Raw genomic sequence first — 14,984 nt, 5'->3', positions numbered from 1 at the left:
TAAAGCCAGACTCCCAGCAGGTTGCCCAAATTCAGGAATCGATTTGCATGGCTTTTGCCTTCAACAGCAGCAGAGATCAGATGCTGCCAAAATGTGTCTGTGGTCTCAGTTGACAGTGGAGTTACTCTGGGTCTACATGGGTCTACATACAAATAAGATACAGCCTTTCATTTAAAAAAATAATAACCAACTGAAGAACCGAAGTGCCAAAAATGAGCTCTGCTAGCTACTGTCTTATCTTCTTTGTTCAGCTAGATGAAAGCTGAACACAGATATTGCAATCGTGTTAAATAAAAGGGCTGTGAATGAACAACACAGTAAGTGTTGTGGGAGGAAAGGGGCTACCCCAGTCATTCTTCAATTACGTGAACACACATGGAAAATAGACAGTGGGGAATGAACCTCATTGCATTTTCCATCTGCCCACTGGGAGGTGAGAGAAATGGAAATGGCAGCATAAAGCCAGCTCTGATAAGTGTTGCAGTATATTACTGCTCACCTCAAGCTTTTCATTGTGGACTACGTAAAAGGTTTATTAATGTCACTGATAAATACAGTCTCATCAATTTAATGGCAAATATCCACATAAATTATTATACTGCTCAAAACCATAAAGGAAGACTATCTTGGAAATAAGTAAAGTGCATTTATATAGCCCTGTAAAGACATTCAGAACTTCTGAAAAAATTGAGTAATATAGAGAAGCCTATTTGAATAATGCAAAACATTTCACCCTGATGGCACATTGATATATCCATACTATACAAAGCTTTTCTAATATTCATTAAATTATCAAAAACATTCTTACCAAAAGAGAATCTGTTACAATCACTTATCTTCGAAGAGCATGGTACCTTCTGCCTTTATATCTTTTCTGTTTACTTTTTCTCGTCACGTCATAAAATGTCTCTTCCTGAAATGACATAGGCAAACAAATAAATGGACCTATAGTAGTTATATTCACTACTCTAGATATCCTTAACAGACAGTCTTCCTTTACCTTTAGCTCTGGAAATGCACCCTCTATTGGTATTGAATGAATTATCACCATATGTAGACCTGAATCTAGTGTGTATGTGTTGTCTTGTTTCTGCAGACTGTTATTGTAACCCTTTTGGTTCAGTCCATGATCGCTGTAATGACAGAGGATTTTGTGAGTGTAAGGAGGGAACATCAGGGCCTAAATGTGATAAATGTCTGCCGGGATATATCTGGCACGGCTTGGGCTGTCAACGTAAGTAACTCTGAGAGTCGCCCCTCTCCTGCAACTTTGCTGCCTCTGCGTCTGTGTGCTATCACGTGCAGCTACTTAAGAACAGAAAACAAGTAAACTGCTCTAGGAGCTCTAAGAACGCCATAGTGCCTGAACCTTTTTGGAGACTCCCAGATGATGACAGTAAATTGACTGTGCCACCCATTTATTTCAATATGCTTTCAGTGTCCTTTCTCTTTCTCCTGCTAATGCCTGGAGGAGCTCCTGCTGAAATATGTAAATATGCCTGTCTTGCCAACTGCGAAATAAGTTTTGTATACTAAAATGTCAGTACATGAACTCCAAATTTAAAATTCTTACTAAAATACAAAAGGCGATTTCTCTGCATGTCCACTTTTTTTCTGTACTAAACTTCAGCTTCTTAAGTAACTTAACTGTGCTTTCATAACTTAAAACTATGTCCCTGGACAATAAAACTGCAAAACACTGGCTCATTGCCTGTTACAATTAGTGAAAACTAGACAAAAGCTAAAGATTAAAAAAAAATGGAGGTGTACTTAACATCCTTAAAAATAAGAGCTGAAATTTCGCATAAATATTGCTAGAGCAGATGTTGTTTCAATGCTTAGTTGTGTATTTAGCTTCTCTTCTGGTTAACAGGTCTTGTAAACAAGTAAGCAAAAATACCACATCAGTATATACAGGATTAGACTTTTATTGTGAATTTCTTCTGTAGTAAATTCTTAAGATTTATTCTTTACAACTGTTTTGATCGTCTACTTCCAGAAACTCTGGAGAGTCCTCTCGTTTTTCTTTCACTTTTTCTCCCTGCCTCTCTGCATTCTTACACACACACATTAAAGAGATTTCTACAAGAGCTTGCTTTTGATTTTTAAGAGTGAGAAACACAAGAGAGAATGTAATTACTGACACCGATTAGCCAAATATTATAAAATTGGCCATACAGCCACACAAATGCTCTAAAAACAAATGCAAATATCATATCATAAGTTTTTACAAAAACCCAATAAAGCTAGAGATTATCACTGCCTCGCTAAGTGATGAGTACCTCAGAAGCAGACAATCTGGGCTTGTGACAATTTAGCAAATATATCTGGAAAGAAAAACCAATAAATAAAGAATTTCAGGAAAGATTGTGATAACCAATCATCATTAAAGCTAGTACATTAATTAGGCCAGTCCTCTTTATCAGTGATCTGGACAAGGGGACTGAGTACACCCTCAGTCAGTTTGCAAACGATGCCAAGTTAGGTGGGAGTGTCAACCTGCTTGAGGGTAGAAAGGCATCGCAGAGGGATCTAGACAGGATGGATCGATGGGCCAAGGCCAATGGGATGAGGTTCAACAGGGCCAAGTGCCAGGTCCTGCACTTGGGTCACAACAACCCCATGCAGTGCTACAGGCTTGGGGCAGAGTGGCTGGAGAGCTGCCCGGCAGAAAAGGATCTGGGGCTGTTGGTCAACTGTCGGCTGAACATGAGCCAGCAGTGTGCCCAGGTGGCCAAGAAGGCCAACAGCATCCCGGCCTGTATCAGGAACAGCATGGCAAGTAAGACTCCAGAGGTGATTGTCCTCCTGTAATTGGCACTGGTGAGGCCCCACCTCAAGTGCTGTGTCCAGTTTTGGGCCTCTTACCACAAAAAAAGACATTGAGGTGCTGGAGCGGGTCCAGAGAAGGGCAACAAAGCTGGTGAGGGGTCTGGAGAACAAGTCTTATGAGGAGAGGCTGAGGGATCTGGGGTAGTTCAGCCTAGAGAAAAGGAGGCTGAGGGGAGACCGTATTTCTCTCTACAACTACCTGAAAGGAGGTTGTAGAGAGGCGGGGGTTGGTCTCTTTTCCCAAGTAACAGGCAACAAGACAAGAAGAAATGGCCTCAAGTTGTGCCAGGGGAGGTTCAGACTGGATATTAGGAAAAAATTTTATGCTGAAAGGGTTATTAAGCATTGGAATGGGCTGCCCAGGGAAGTGGCTGAGTCACCATCCCCGGTGGTATTTAAAAGACGGGTAAACATAGTGCTTAGAGATATGGTTTAGTGATGGTTTTTGTCAGTGTTAGGTTGATGGTTGGACAAGATGATCTGAAAGGTCCCTTCCAACCTAGACAATTCTATGGTTCTATGAAGAGAAAGAAAGTTTGCATGGGCAACACAGTTAAATGTTACGTGAGAAAATTGGACTTTCTTAATTTCTGACAGAAAGCTCCTGTTTATATTTGGCAGGTTATTTAAACCATACTTTTCACATTTGGTTAACTGTATTCTCATTTTCTGGATGCTTGCACTTGAGTTTTAATTCACAAAATTATTGGGCACTTACTGTTGCAGCAGCAAACAGGCAAAGTAGCGTTTCAAATCTCAGATTTCTCTATTATTAATATTTTGAAAAAACAGATCCTAGGTGTCTCAAAACACTCAGAAATCATAGTATGTCCCTCTCCCTTGCACCCCTTATGTAGAAGGGGTTTGTCACCACCCCTGTACCTTACCCTAGGTACTGGCAAAATAAGCATTAGAATTTGTGAAGTATTGAGATACTGTAGTGACAGGAACCAGAGGGGAAAAAAATGAAAAAGGAAATCAATATGATTCTCTGCAGTAGAATTTGAACAAAATACAGTAAACACCATGTCCACACAGTGAGTCTAGAAAAGGTATTAAGTAGCTGAGATACTGAACAGGTCTGGAGGTCTGTGAAGCAAATTTTACAGTCATATAATTAATATATATATATCAGCTTGTCAAACCAATTGCTTATTAAATGCAGTATTTCCTATCTTTTCAGGTTTGGACATTATAACCCCAATAATGTTCTTTTAATGAGGATTTTTTTGAGCCCAACGTATAATTAGCCTGATTTTAGCTGAATCAGAGCATTTGTAAAAGCTTTAGACAGTTTCTAGAAATGCAAGCTAGTGCCTTTAGATATGCTGACAAAACTAATTAAATTTCCCTCTCTGTGTTGTAATTTTCTGAACAAATCTCAGTCTGATTGTGTAACTGTTAGATATTCGCCAAGTTTGACCAAATTATCTGATCAAATTCAGAAGAAAAACAACTAGATGCAGTTGTCAGTTTTACGGAACAGACATCAAATTGCCATGTTCTACCAGGCACACACTGATTTAAATCTCATTTCAAGTCTTTTCATGGAGGAACAGAATTTCAAATCATTTAATTTTGTACTGTGGCAATTTTAGCTTTGTTTGTTATTTTCCCATTGAAATCTAAACAAATGGCTGGGCAAGCAAGCAGACCCCAATATACAGGAAAATAAGAACTCATTCCACTGCCTTAGCAAAGCTCAAAAAGATTATTTGTCTGGACACGTAGTGTGTGGTTTTGATCTGTTTTCCTGAGCTTGTGCTGTAGAGAAATGTACATATGCAAAGATGGATACACACACACTTGACAGACCAATGTGTGTTTGTTTACTTTTTGTCATACGTAGCCTATTAGCATTATTAAGAAAATCTATCCTTATGGAGCTTTGTTGCTAAAAATCATTAACCTAGGGCAACCAGAAGCTTGACCTATAAATAAATGTTAACTCTATACCATAGGTAGTTTAATTACTTGTATGATTGTATTAGCAAATGGAGCGGCTTAGTTTTGTATATTAGTAATCATACTTGGGAAAAAACAATGCTGAAGTCCTGTTGTGTTTTGTAAGGCTCACAATATTTCATTTGATAAATTACTGTTTCTAGTCTACCTTTTACCACACGCGGGCAAAAGACACAGAAGCTATTATCCTCAGAAGTATTCATTTAGGTACCTCACTCTTAGTGATTTCATCTAAAACCTTTGAGGATCTAGGCGGAACGCTCCCCACTTGTGTCTCTGTGCATACAGAGGTCAGGTGCAATTTTAGACTTTGCCTCCCAGATAAAACGCACCATGATAACAGCTCTTATCTTATTGAATTCAGGGTTTATGCGGCAGACACATAGCGGTCAGCAGACCTGGTTGGTACAGGAAGGTTTGTTGCCCTCAGAAAAAGAGGCACAATAGATGCAACTGTGCCTTGCGCTACTTCTAAGCTCCCCCCCGGAAGCATTCATGCCGCAAGCATTGTGCGTGCGGGGAAGCTGCTGGGGTTTAGCTCTCCGCCTCCCTCCCAGATACCGACAGTGGTTTTCTCACCAGCACGCATACATAGATCAAAGCGCATGGAACAAATTCAGAACAGAACAGTCTGATCCAGAAACCCTTTTAGAATTCCAGAAACACGACAAAACACATAGCTATATTTCATTTTTCTATTTAGAAATTTTGAAAATGAACATTTAAACAGAAGAAAAAGCTTCAAGCCTGGCAAGAAATTTAACCAGCAGCTACTGCTGGTTTGGGCCAGTCTTAAACTGAACATAGTGCTTTGTGATAAGAGGAACCTGTAACAAAGGGTAGAAACGTTTACACACAGAAGAACTGCCTGAGTTTTAAAAAGATGGATGAAGGCAAAATGTCAAGCATGAGCATTCATTTGATTTTCTAAGTGTACTGCTCACAGTCTCGCATCTTTTGTATTTCTTGGCCATGACATTTCAGGTGACTAAATTCTGTTGTGTACATACAGGAGCATTTAGAAATAACACCTTTTAATTTCATGCACACAAGAATTGATTCCAAAACCAGCTGCATATTTATCCAATCAGGCAAAGAAAAAGTGACACTCTCGCCAATCTCAGTTTGCCAGCACAGCTCAAATTTTCATTAGGCATGATCATCCCATGGGGGGAAAGGTGAGGGAAGGTTCAGTGATTAATATTATTCACTATCTTCTTTCGTACAGCAAATGAGCAAATAAAGACATTCAGCCTGCAGCCCCAGAAAAGCCTAGACCAGCTAATAGGGTTACCAATGGTAGCTTGTACCTGAGTTAAATTCAGTGCAATATTTATTGTGAATCACTGTTTTCAATCATCTTGGATCAATGGTGTAAATCTTAAACAATTAGCGAGTGAGTTTTCAGACAGATGCCTTATGTCAAGCTCTGAATAGTTTCTTTTATTTTACCTTTTTTTGTTCATTTTAAATAGTTTTTATTGAAGTAAGCAGAGGATTACACTCTTATCTTCAATGCTCAAACTGTGCTCAGTGCTTGTATCTGTCTTCCAGACTGAACTTGTATTACTCTGCAGCCTGTTAGATAATTCATATTCTGTCACAGTGTGCATTCAACTTATTATATGATTATTTAAATATAAGCTTCTTTGTCTGCATTTGATCATGTGTTACAAATGTTAGAAGCCAAGGCATTTGATCAAAATCAGCATGCAGATTGAGTATTGCCAAAGAAAATCAAACCTGAAATTGTAACCCTGCAACTTACATTAAAATTTGCTTTTGGAAGTTTGTGTTTACAATTCAGCAAGAAAAGAAACGTTGCCATCCTTTTCTTAAAAAAAAAAAAAAGAATGCACTTCTTTATATACAGATTAAATACATAAATGTAATTGTCTCCCTCCTTGAAGGTTAGTGATCTTTTATACAAGTTTGTACACAGATGTATCCTGTGAGTCCTTCAATACCTACACATTGAACTTGTGCCTGGGGAGCTATACTCTGTAAAAAGAAATAGAAATTCAGAACTGGGATGCCCTGCTTTCCAGTTCGCTTTTGCAGCTGCCTGTTTGGGAAGACAATCCATCTTTTTACATCTTTTTACCAGTAGTAGTTTTAATGCTTTTAAGCTGGTCAGGATACAGTGGGATTTCCCCTCTGCACAGGTGCTGTATGGACTTTCATTTCTAGTGTGTTTTGGTGCCAGAACTGGTGCTAGTAAGTGCAGTGCCAAGCTTGGAGCTGGAGGGGATAAAACATAGAAAGAATTTATTGAAAAGGATAAAGTTCTGATGGGGCTGAACATTGCTGTCCCCAAGAACCAATCTGCCTCTGGTCTTTATACCTGAAATACTGATTTCTCAATACCTATCTTACGTGATTGTTATGCAGACTAAAGAAACTGTGTGCATATAGGGGCTTGGATGTAAGAGGAACAGACTCTGCTTTAAATGGCTCCAAATTTAAATCCAGAATAATTCTCTTTAAATCAATCCAGAATCCCACTGCTGCAACTCAAGGCAAAGCATGGCTTACATACCTAAGACAAGCAAGGAAAGATTACAAACAAAATTACAGCGTTATCAGGACTGCTTCTCAGATGATGCTAAACACTGATTCCACTCACCTGGAGGGAAACACGCTGATGACTTATATGTGTAACGCAATACTGATATCCTGGGTCTTTTAAACCTGAGAAAAGACAAACATGAATGTGCGTATCAATGCATTCATTCCCAAACACATGGCTGATACAGGGATACATAGATAATTGCTCACCAAAGCGTGAATATCATGGAATGGTATTATTTTTTAATGAGATACTGGATTTGAAGGAGAAAAAAGTTGATATCTCTCTGGGGAGAGGATATTTTACTCAGAATAAACATGTTGGAACACAAACACTGTATTTAACAAACATTATTAAGTGAAGCATCTCTCCTCTATGAAGAGCACAGAGGAGAAGATGAAAACATAGGATGATTTCTCTATATAGTTATTCTACAGATCTACATAGTGGATGCCTATGTTGGGGATCAAATCTCAAGCTGCTTTTAGTACTGCTGCCTACAAAGTACGTGGAATATTGTGGAAATGGAAGAACCTGCAGGAGGCATAGACTAGAGGGGCATTGGTGAGAGCTCAACGACATTATCTCTGTCTCTGTGCTGGAAGGAAGGCTTCTGTGAACAGGATGGGGATTGTGAATTAGGTAACACTTGGGGGTGGGGAGGGAAGCTGAAGAAAATAACAGGTCATAAATCAAGCAGAGAATGAGGCATAGAAAAGGGGGCTAGTTAGCATAGTTAACATCTTATTAAGAGGCACCAGTCTCTTAACAGACTGCAGCTCTTCACTTTGGGAGATTTACTCTGATAACCTGGTGATCAGACTTGCTTTCTCCAAAGTGAAAAGAAATGGTTCAGTAGCAACATTTATACACCTGACCTTTAATAGAACAATTTTTCCCCAGCAAGGTGAAAGATTGGATTGGAGCAAAGACATTGTTCTCCTCTTGATCTTGCCCAGGTGTCAGCTTCAAAGCTGCTATTCCAAGGCTGTCTAAACTGCTTTAATTGCAAGTGCTGCAATCCCTCTTCTCCCGATTCCCAGCCATTTAGTCCCCCACCCCTAGCAATCTCTCAGGCCCTCTCAGCTTGACCTTTCATTGAACCATTTCAGATCTAACTCAGCAGGACACTAACCAAAAAAGAAGAATAGTTTTCTCTGCTGTGTTATTTCTGTGATATGAATCAGCAACGGGTTGAGCAAGCAGGAGCGCCCCGGGAGAGCTGGGAGTGATGTAACCCTGGCACCCAGCAGTTCGGCTGGACAAGGCTGCCATGCAACTGTAGCACATCTGTGGGACCAGTATTCTCCTCTCTCCTTCATTAGGTCATTCATGTTATAGTCTAGCAAGTTGCCGGTATTTTTACCGGAAAAAGCCACGCAAGTTCAAATAGATGAGCAGGTAAATAATAAGGAAAACTTCCAAAAAAAAAAAAAAGTTCTATACTCTCCCCAAAATAGTTTAAAAAACCACTAACCTACAAAAAAAAAAAACCAAAACTCTTGTAAGATTCTCTTGTACTGAAGCAGAATCCTAACTTTTTACAGATGGCAAAACTAGGATTCTGCATACAGAGCCAAAATGAAGAGTGGTGATGGACGTGAGCAGAGTGCATTTCAAAAGAGAGTGAATACAATTTCTAGGGTCTTCCGTATTTTTGGTGCTGTATCACGGGAGAGTTCTGAACAACTAAATATTGGGAAATTCATGAAAAGTTAAACAAGTAACGTTATTTGTTTTCTTTAGACAGATGATTTAAAAATGGTTAATATTTGATAGCACAATGCTAAATATTTTAATATAGTATATTGCAGTCGGTTAGGAATAGATCAAAAAGATACAAAGTAAGCTCCACTAGATAAACTTTTATTAGGTACATGAAATAGAACATAAAGCTTGATAGCAATTGCCATTTAATCTATTCACATTTGGAAACGTATTGAAGGGGAAACTTATAACACAGTTAGTTGTTATGAATTATTAAATGTTCATTTGCACAGTGATGAGCAGGACTGCTTTTCCTCTGAAAAATCTGTCACACTTTCCTTTTAAGCTTTCTCAGTGGCCATAACTTCTGTGTAATTTGCCTGCTCACTGCCTTTTTATGAGGACAGAAATAAAGAGACCAATAGCGCCACAGACACACCCAGATGGCACATTTTTATGAAGGGGCCTTAAAAGGATCAGTTAGGAGTAAGTAAAGTAATCTCCATGCTAACTTAACTGCAGATAAAAACTACTGACCTGAGGCAATTAAAGAAAGTCAACACTTCCTATCTTGACACTGAAGCAACTGATGGCATTGCTGACACCAGCACAGGCTGATTATTAAGACTTCAGTAGCTATTAGTTTTGCTTCCTTTAAACACGTGCAAATACAAGTCTCCCAAGAGATCTTTCTGTTTACAGTGACAGCAAGATGAAAACCGAAGTTTAGTTTAGAAGGAAGTGTTTAACTAAAACACTTAATGGAAGTGCCTTTTTACATTTCCCAATTCCCACTTCATCCTGTTTTCTGACCATCTTACCTAGCCTGTTTTAGCGCTGGTCTTCAAAACCTTTCAGTCCTGTGAGCTGTGTGTTTATCTTCATGCTTGCATGCTTACAGACGGTAGAAAATTAGAAAGCCTGTACTGAGTTAAACCAGGGATCAATTTACCCCAGTGTCCTCTATTTGACAGTAGTGGGCTTAAGTGATATTCCATTCAGCATAGGCATCCAAACTCTAGGAAGCTACAGCGTACAGATTTTCTTAGCCAAAGAGTTCATCAGTATCTTCATATTTAGTTGGGCCTTTCATCCACTAATTTGCCTAATCACTTCTTGAGACATTCATACTTTTGTTATGCAAACATCCTGGGCACACAATTATGCACAATGTAATAATAATAATAATAATAATAATAATAATAATAATTTCTTTGCTTTAACTGGCTGGCTGACGATTTCATCTGGTACTTCCTAGTTCTTTGGAGGAAGACACAATAAGAATAAATGAATAATCATTTCCAATTCAACTTTTCCATAACATTTGTGAGTTTTTAGATGTCTGTTTTATTTTCCTTCCATCTTCCCTTTCTTACGCTGAAGAAATGTAATTATGTAATCTTTCCTTTTACAGGAACTGCATATACCTATGATTGCTCTTCATTCTACCTTTTGTAGTAGTACTGTATACCTTTTCTATATGCAGGACTTAATGCAGCATTCAAGAGATGGGCGCATCATGAAGTTATATGGTGACATTGTGGCGTTTTCCATTTCATTCTTTTTTTCCTATCCTAAGAAAATTCAAGAATCTGTTTGCCATTTTGACTGATGAAGAGCATTAATTCAATGTTTTCAATAACATAGCCTGAACTACTCTGAAGGTCCCTTTTCTAAATGGTAAAAGCCAAGTATCTGTAGGGGTATGTTACTCTTGAACACTGGATTTCATCTACAGTCTTATTGTGCTGTCACCCAGCACCTTAAAAATTCTCCTGAAGGTCTTCACAGCTGCAATACTTTTGTAATATGAGCAAACTTTATTAAATTACTCTTCACTCACTTTTCTAGCACAATTCTGCACGGATAAGTCCTGACACAGTTCTTACAGGACTGAGGAGTAGTCTCTGACATTTATTTTTACCCTGTTTCCTATTATTCAATCCATGATTATTCCATGGAAAAAACCCCCAAAACCTCTCATCGTTTTCTTTGAACAACACTGCTGAGGGATCTTGTGAAATACCTTTTGGACATTCAGATACATTATAAAATTGATCATTTGCTTCAATATGCTTATTGATTCCGTAAAAAAACATCTACTAGGTTTGTACATAATTATTTCCCTCTATAAAAAGTTCACTCTTCCATGCTCATCAAGTTCATTCGTATCTCTGCTAATTCTGTTCTTCATTACAATTTCCATCAACTTGCTTACTTCAGAAGTTTTACTTGCTAGTCTTTAGTTCCTCTCAGTCTCATTGGAGCTCTTCATAAAAACCACATCAGCCACAGTCACTTCTTAGACTTAATCAAGCCCATCTTGGCAATTAAATTAGTAAAACCACAGGTAATAATCAGAAATTTGTTTCTGCATTTTCTCAAAATTCTTGGATCAATATTATTTGCTTCTGGTGATCCGATGCAACAGACTATCTTCCATTTTTTAAGAATGGTTTGTATAAACTTTGAGACAAACCTCCAGAGCATGTTCCCATCAACATAGGCAGTAGCCTGGTAACCTCCTAAAGCTTCTCCATAGTTAATACTTGATGGATTTTTCCCTTCCCTACCTTACATGCCCTTTGTTTGCCCTAGAGACTTCCTAGAAAGTTTCTGTTTCTGAAAATTAATTGCTAATTTTTTTACTTTATTACATTGTTCTATTATTTCTGGCCTTCCCTGGTACTTCAGCATGTTCTTATAGCTAAATTCTGAGAGTCTGTACTCTTTTTTTGCCCTTCATTTCATCATAGTTTCAACATTTTTCTTTACTGTTTGTAAATGTATTTCTTTATAAAGTCTTCTTTTACTCTGCTAACAATGCCATTTTTATAAAAATCCTTTTAAATAGTAGTCCTTTTTTTTTTTTTGATACTCACTTAACTTTGCATCTGTTATATGACCAGCTCACCAAATCATATACAAGCATTCTGCCCCTTTAGTTCCTCCGTGCATTTCTTTCCAATGAGTGCCTACACAATCATCTCCTTGTCCCCTAGATCCATACCCCTGAGACATACACTAACCCTTCCAGTAACTTCAAATTCATCTTAAACATCCAAGTAAATATTTTGACAAGGAACAAAAGCTTGGTCTTATAAAGGCCAGTACAGGTTTTTGTCAGATCTTCGACTACTACCCTTTACAGCACAAATTTTATTCATGCGAATAACAACTATGAACGTGAATACAGCATTAGAGGATTCAGCCAATATATATTTAGAGGGGTCTTATAGCCCATACAAAAGTACCATGATGTTCTGTAAAATATTAACGGTATTGTTCTTTCAGTTTCTTTCATCCCTGCACAATTTCAAGATATGATTTTGTTGATTACGAACTCTTCTTCTCTCACATTGGACTACAGTCAATGGCAAAATCATTAAAAGAGACTTTTAATGGAAGCCAAGTCAAGCCTGTTCTAATTATCTTGGCTTCTAAAGAGAATAATTAAATTGTTAATAAAACTTTTACCTATAATCATCAGGTGAGAAAAGAAAGATGTGACAGTGCTGGAAGTTTAAAGATTTCTACAGAGAAGGGGAAAGAGTTTGATTGTAAATCAGTTGTTGGTAATTAATGTCTATAGAAGATTACTTATAACTGAAACCAACTTGAAATAATTATATTAAAGAGACCGTGTTCATTAACATCACTGATTTTAATATACAGCTGGGGTCCAAAATGATTAAAGCAGTATGCCCAAGGCTATTTTGTCTTTTTATAACTACAAGTACTTCTATATATGCTATTTTTTTCTTCCCAATGACTATCTGTCTATTTGTTCAGTTGGAAGTGGAAAACCATCTAATAACAAATGCACTGATGCCACTAGCTGAATCTAGAAACAGTATTTTGATTTGTACTCCTGTTTGCAGATCAATTTACCCACTTTACTTCCTTTCTAGCCACTGAGTAACTTTTCAAATCTTTCACATTTCAGACATTTACCACACCCTTTGTATTTCCCAGATGTACAAAGAATAACAAAATCTGCCCGTGGACAACCCAAAATATAGCTCCAGTTTGTGAAGACAGTGGCTGAGCTGTATATTGAGCACTTCTGAACCACCAAAGACACTTTTACCTTTCTGCAACACCTGTGTCCTAGCCCGTGTTCTTACTCTATTTCCTGCTTAAATTTGAAGTTTTTTCCAATGGATCCAAAAATCTATTTCAAAAAATCTTCCATTCAAAAAATCTTCATTTCAAAACTACTAGGTTATAAGTAGCTCAGCCATAATCTCTTTGGAGGAGGAATTCTCCCTTGAATAATTATTTAGGTTAGCCTTAAGAAATAGCACTAAGCAGCTATAGGTCGGGGCACATAAGGGCTACAATCAAAAGAGCTACCAGCTTTGTTACTCATTTACACTAACCAGTCCCATATACATTGACAGGTGCAGGAGGAACAAACACCTCCTGTATCCTCAGTATAGAAATAACTGTCCATAGGAGACACATCAGCAGGGTGTTCTGTTAATGAGATGCTGCATCACTGAGCTCTGAATGTTACACATACTTTAAATGGGAAATGAACTTCCCTTTAAAGCCAGAAGATCCTTGAAATAGGACTCTTACTTTGAAGAGTCTAGAATTTCATTTCCAAGGAGAGTAAAGAGAGTTTCACCACATGTAGCTTTTTAAAGAGCTGAAGCTGCATTTTGATAGTGAGGCAATAAGCACTGACTAGCATCCAAGGAGAACAAGTTACTTTCACAAGGTTCAAAAACCTGGCTTACTTCCTACTGATATCAAGAACAGGAGAATCCCACAATGAGATTTAAACTGGGGCTGTTAGCGCAAGGAAATTCATATTGAGGGCAAACATAGCATCTTTAAATCAGCCCCATTATGTTGACATTATGCAGCAAAGTCCAGGTCTCTGCAAGGAGGCTTCAGTTCTCAGAAAAAGCATCCTATTCTGTATATCTTTACAGATTACAATAGTGTATTACAACACAAATGTCTCAAAAATTGAGCCAGATGTTTTGAAATGCTTCAAATTACATATGCACACATGCCAGTTGGTACACAACTGGGGAGAAACATGAAAGGCTGCATGTACCTAGCATAATTACTGCAAAGGTTTAAAAATTTCGGTCAAGATTTAAACCACCTATCAAAATAAAGCCACATACTGCTCTATTTTTTCAGCAACGACCTGAGAGCTTTGCTAGTTGATGCAAAATCATTACCAATTTAAAACACAACTGAAAAGATGCTTAGAGAAGTGCACTCCAGTTATATCTTCTCTTTTATTCAGCGGCAACATGACAACTTAGCAATGATGCTGCAGCCCACGCTGCTCTGCACCATTAGAAGACCTTGACTGTTTTGCAAATATAAAACATTGAGCCAGCCAAGATGTGTTGAGCACCTCCCTCACCTCCTCCCACTCACCCTGGCTTTGGTCCAAACCTCTCTGTTCCAGTTCCAACCTCTTCCCTTTAGCACTCATCTTTCTCTTTCAGCCCAGCAGTTACTCATTCTGTAGCTTTCTTGCAGTCTTCAGAAAACCATCATCCCACTCAGATCTGCCATGTTCCCACTTAAGAAATGCTGTCTCACAAAGGTAGCACTAAACCTTTGCATTTCATACTCCTCTTATGCTCTCACTTCACTGAGCTTGTGTTTCAAACCTGAGCGTGAACCATGCTGGAGTCTCTGCTGCCCAAGACAATACATCTGAGCAGAGATTGGCCTCGCATGCTGGCTAGCCACTCTTACTATGTGGCTTCACAGAGCAGGAGGAGGCTTGGTGTTTAGTCTCAGTGTTTGGCCCCTCACAAGGGTCCAGGCGTAGACCAGTCCTACAAAAAGTCATCTTACCTAGAATTACAGCCTTTTCTCATCCTCCAATATCGTGTGCACCCATCAGTTGGCACTCTGCGCAGGCATGCAGCAA

General features: G+C 38.4%; 1 protein-coding gene across 1 annotated transcript in view; it reads left to right on the top strand.

The window, feature by feature from the left end:
• NTNG1 (netrin G1) overlaps positions 1-14,984 on the top strand; it is a 151,108-nt gene that overhangs the window by 122,756 nt on the left and 13,368 nt on the right. Inside the window, exon 6 of the mRNA XM_074152124.1 lies at positions 1,097-1,234. Coding sequence (XP_074008225.1) covers positions 1,097-1,234 — 138 coding nt within the window. The remainder of the gene's footprint in view (positions 1-1,096; positions 1,235-14,984) is intronic.

This window comes from Numenius arquata, chromosome 8 (genome assembly GCF_964106895.1).
Source record: "Numenius arquata chromosome 8, bNumArq3.hap1.1, whole genome shotgun sequence".
NCBI lineage: Eukaryota > Metazoa > Chordata > Aves > Charadriiformes > Scolopacidae > Numenius > Numenius arquata.
The sequence above is the reverse complement of the archived record's forward strand: the minus strand, read 5'-3'. Positions and strand labels throughout refer to the sequence as shown.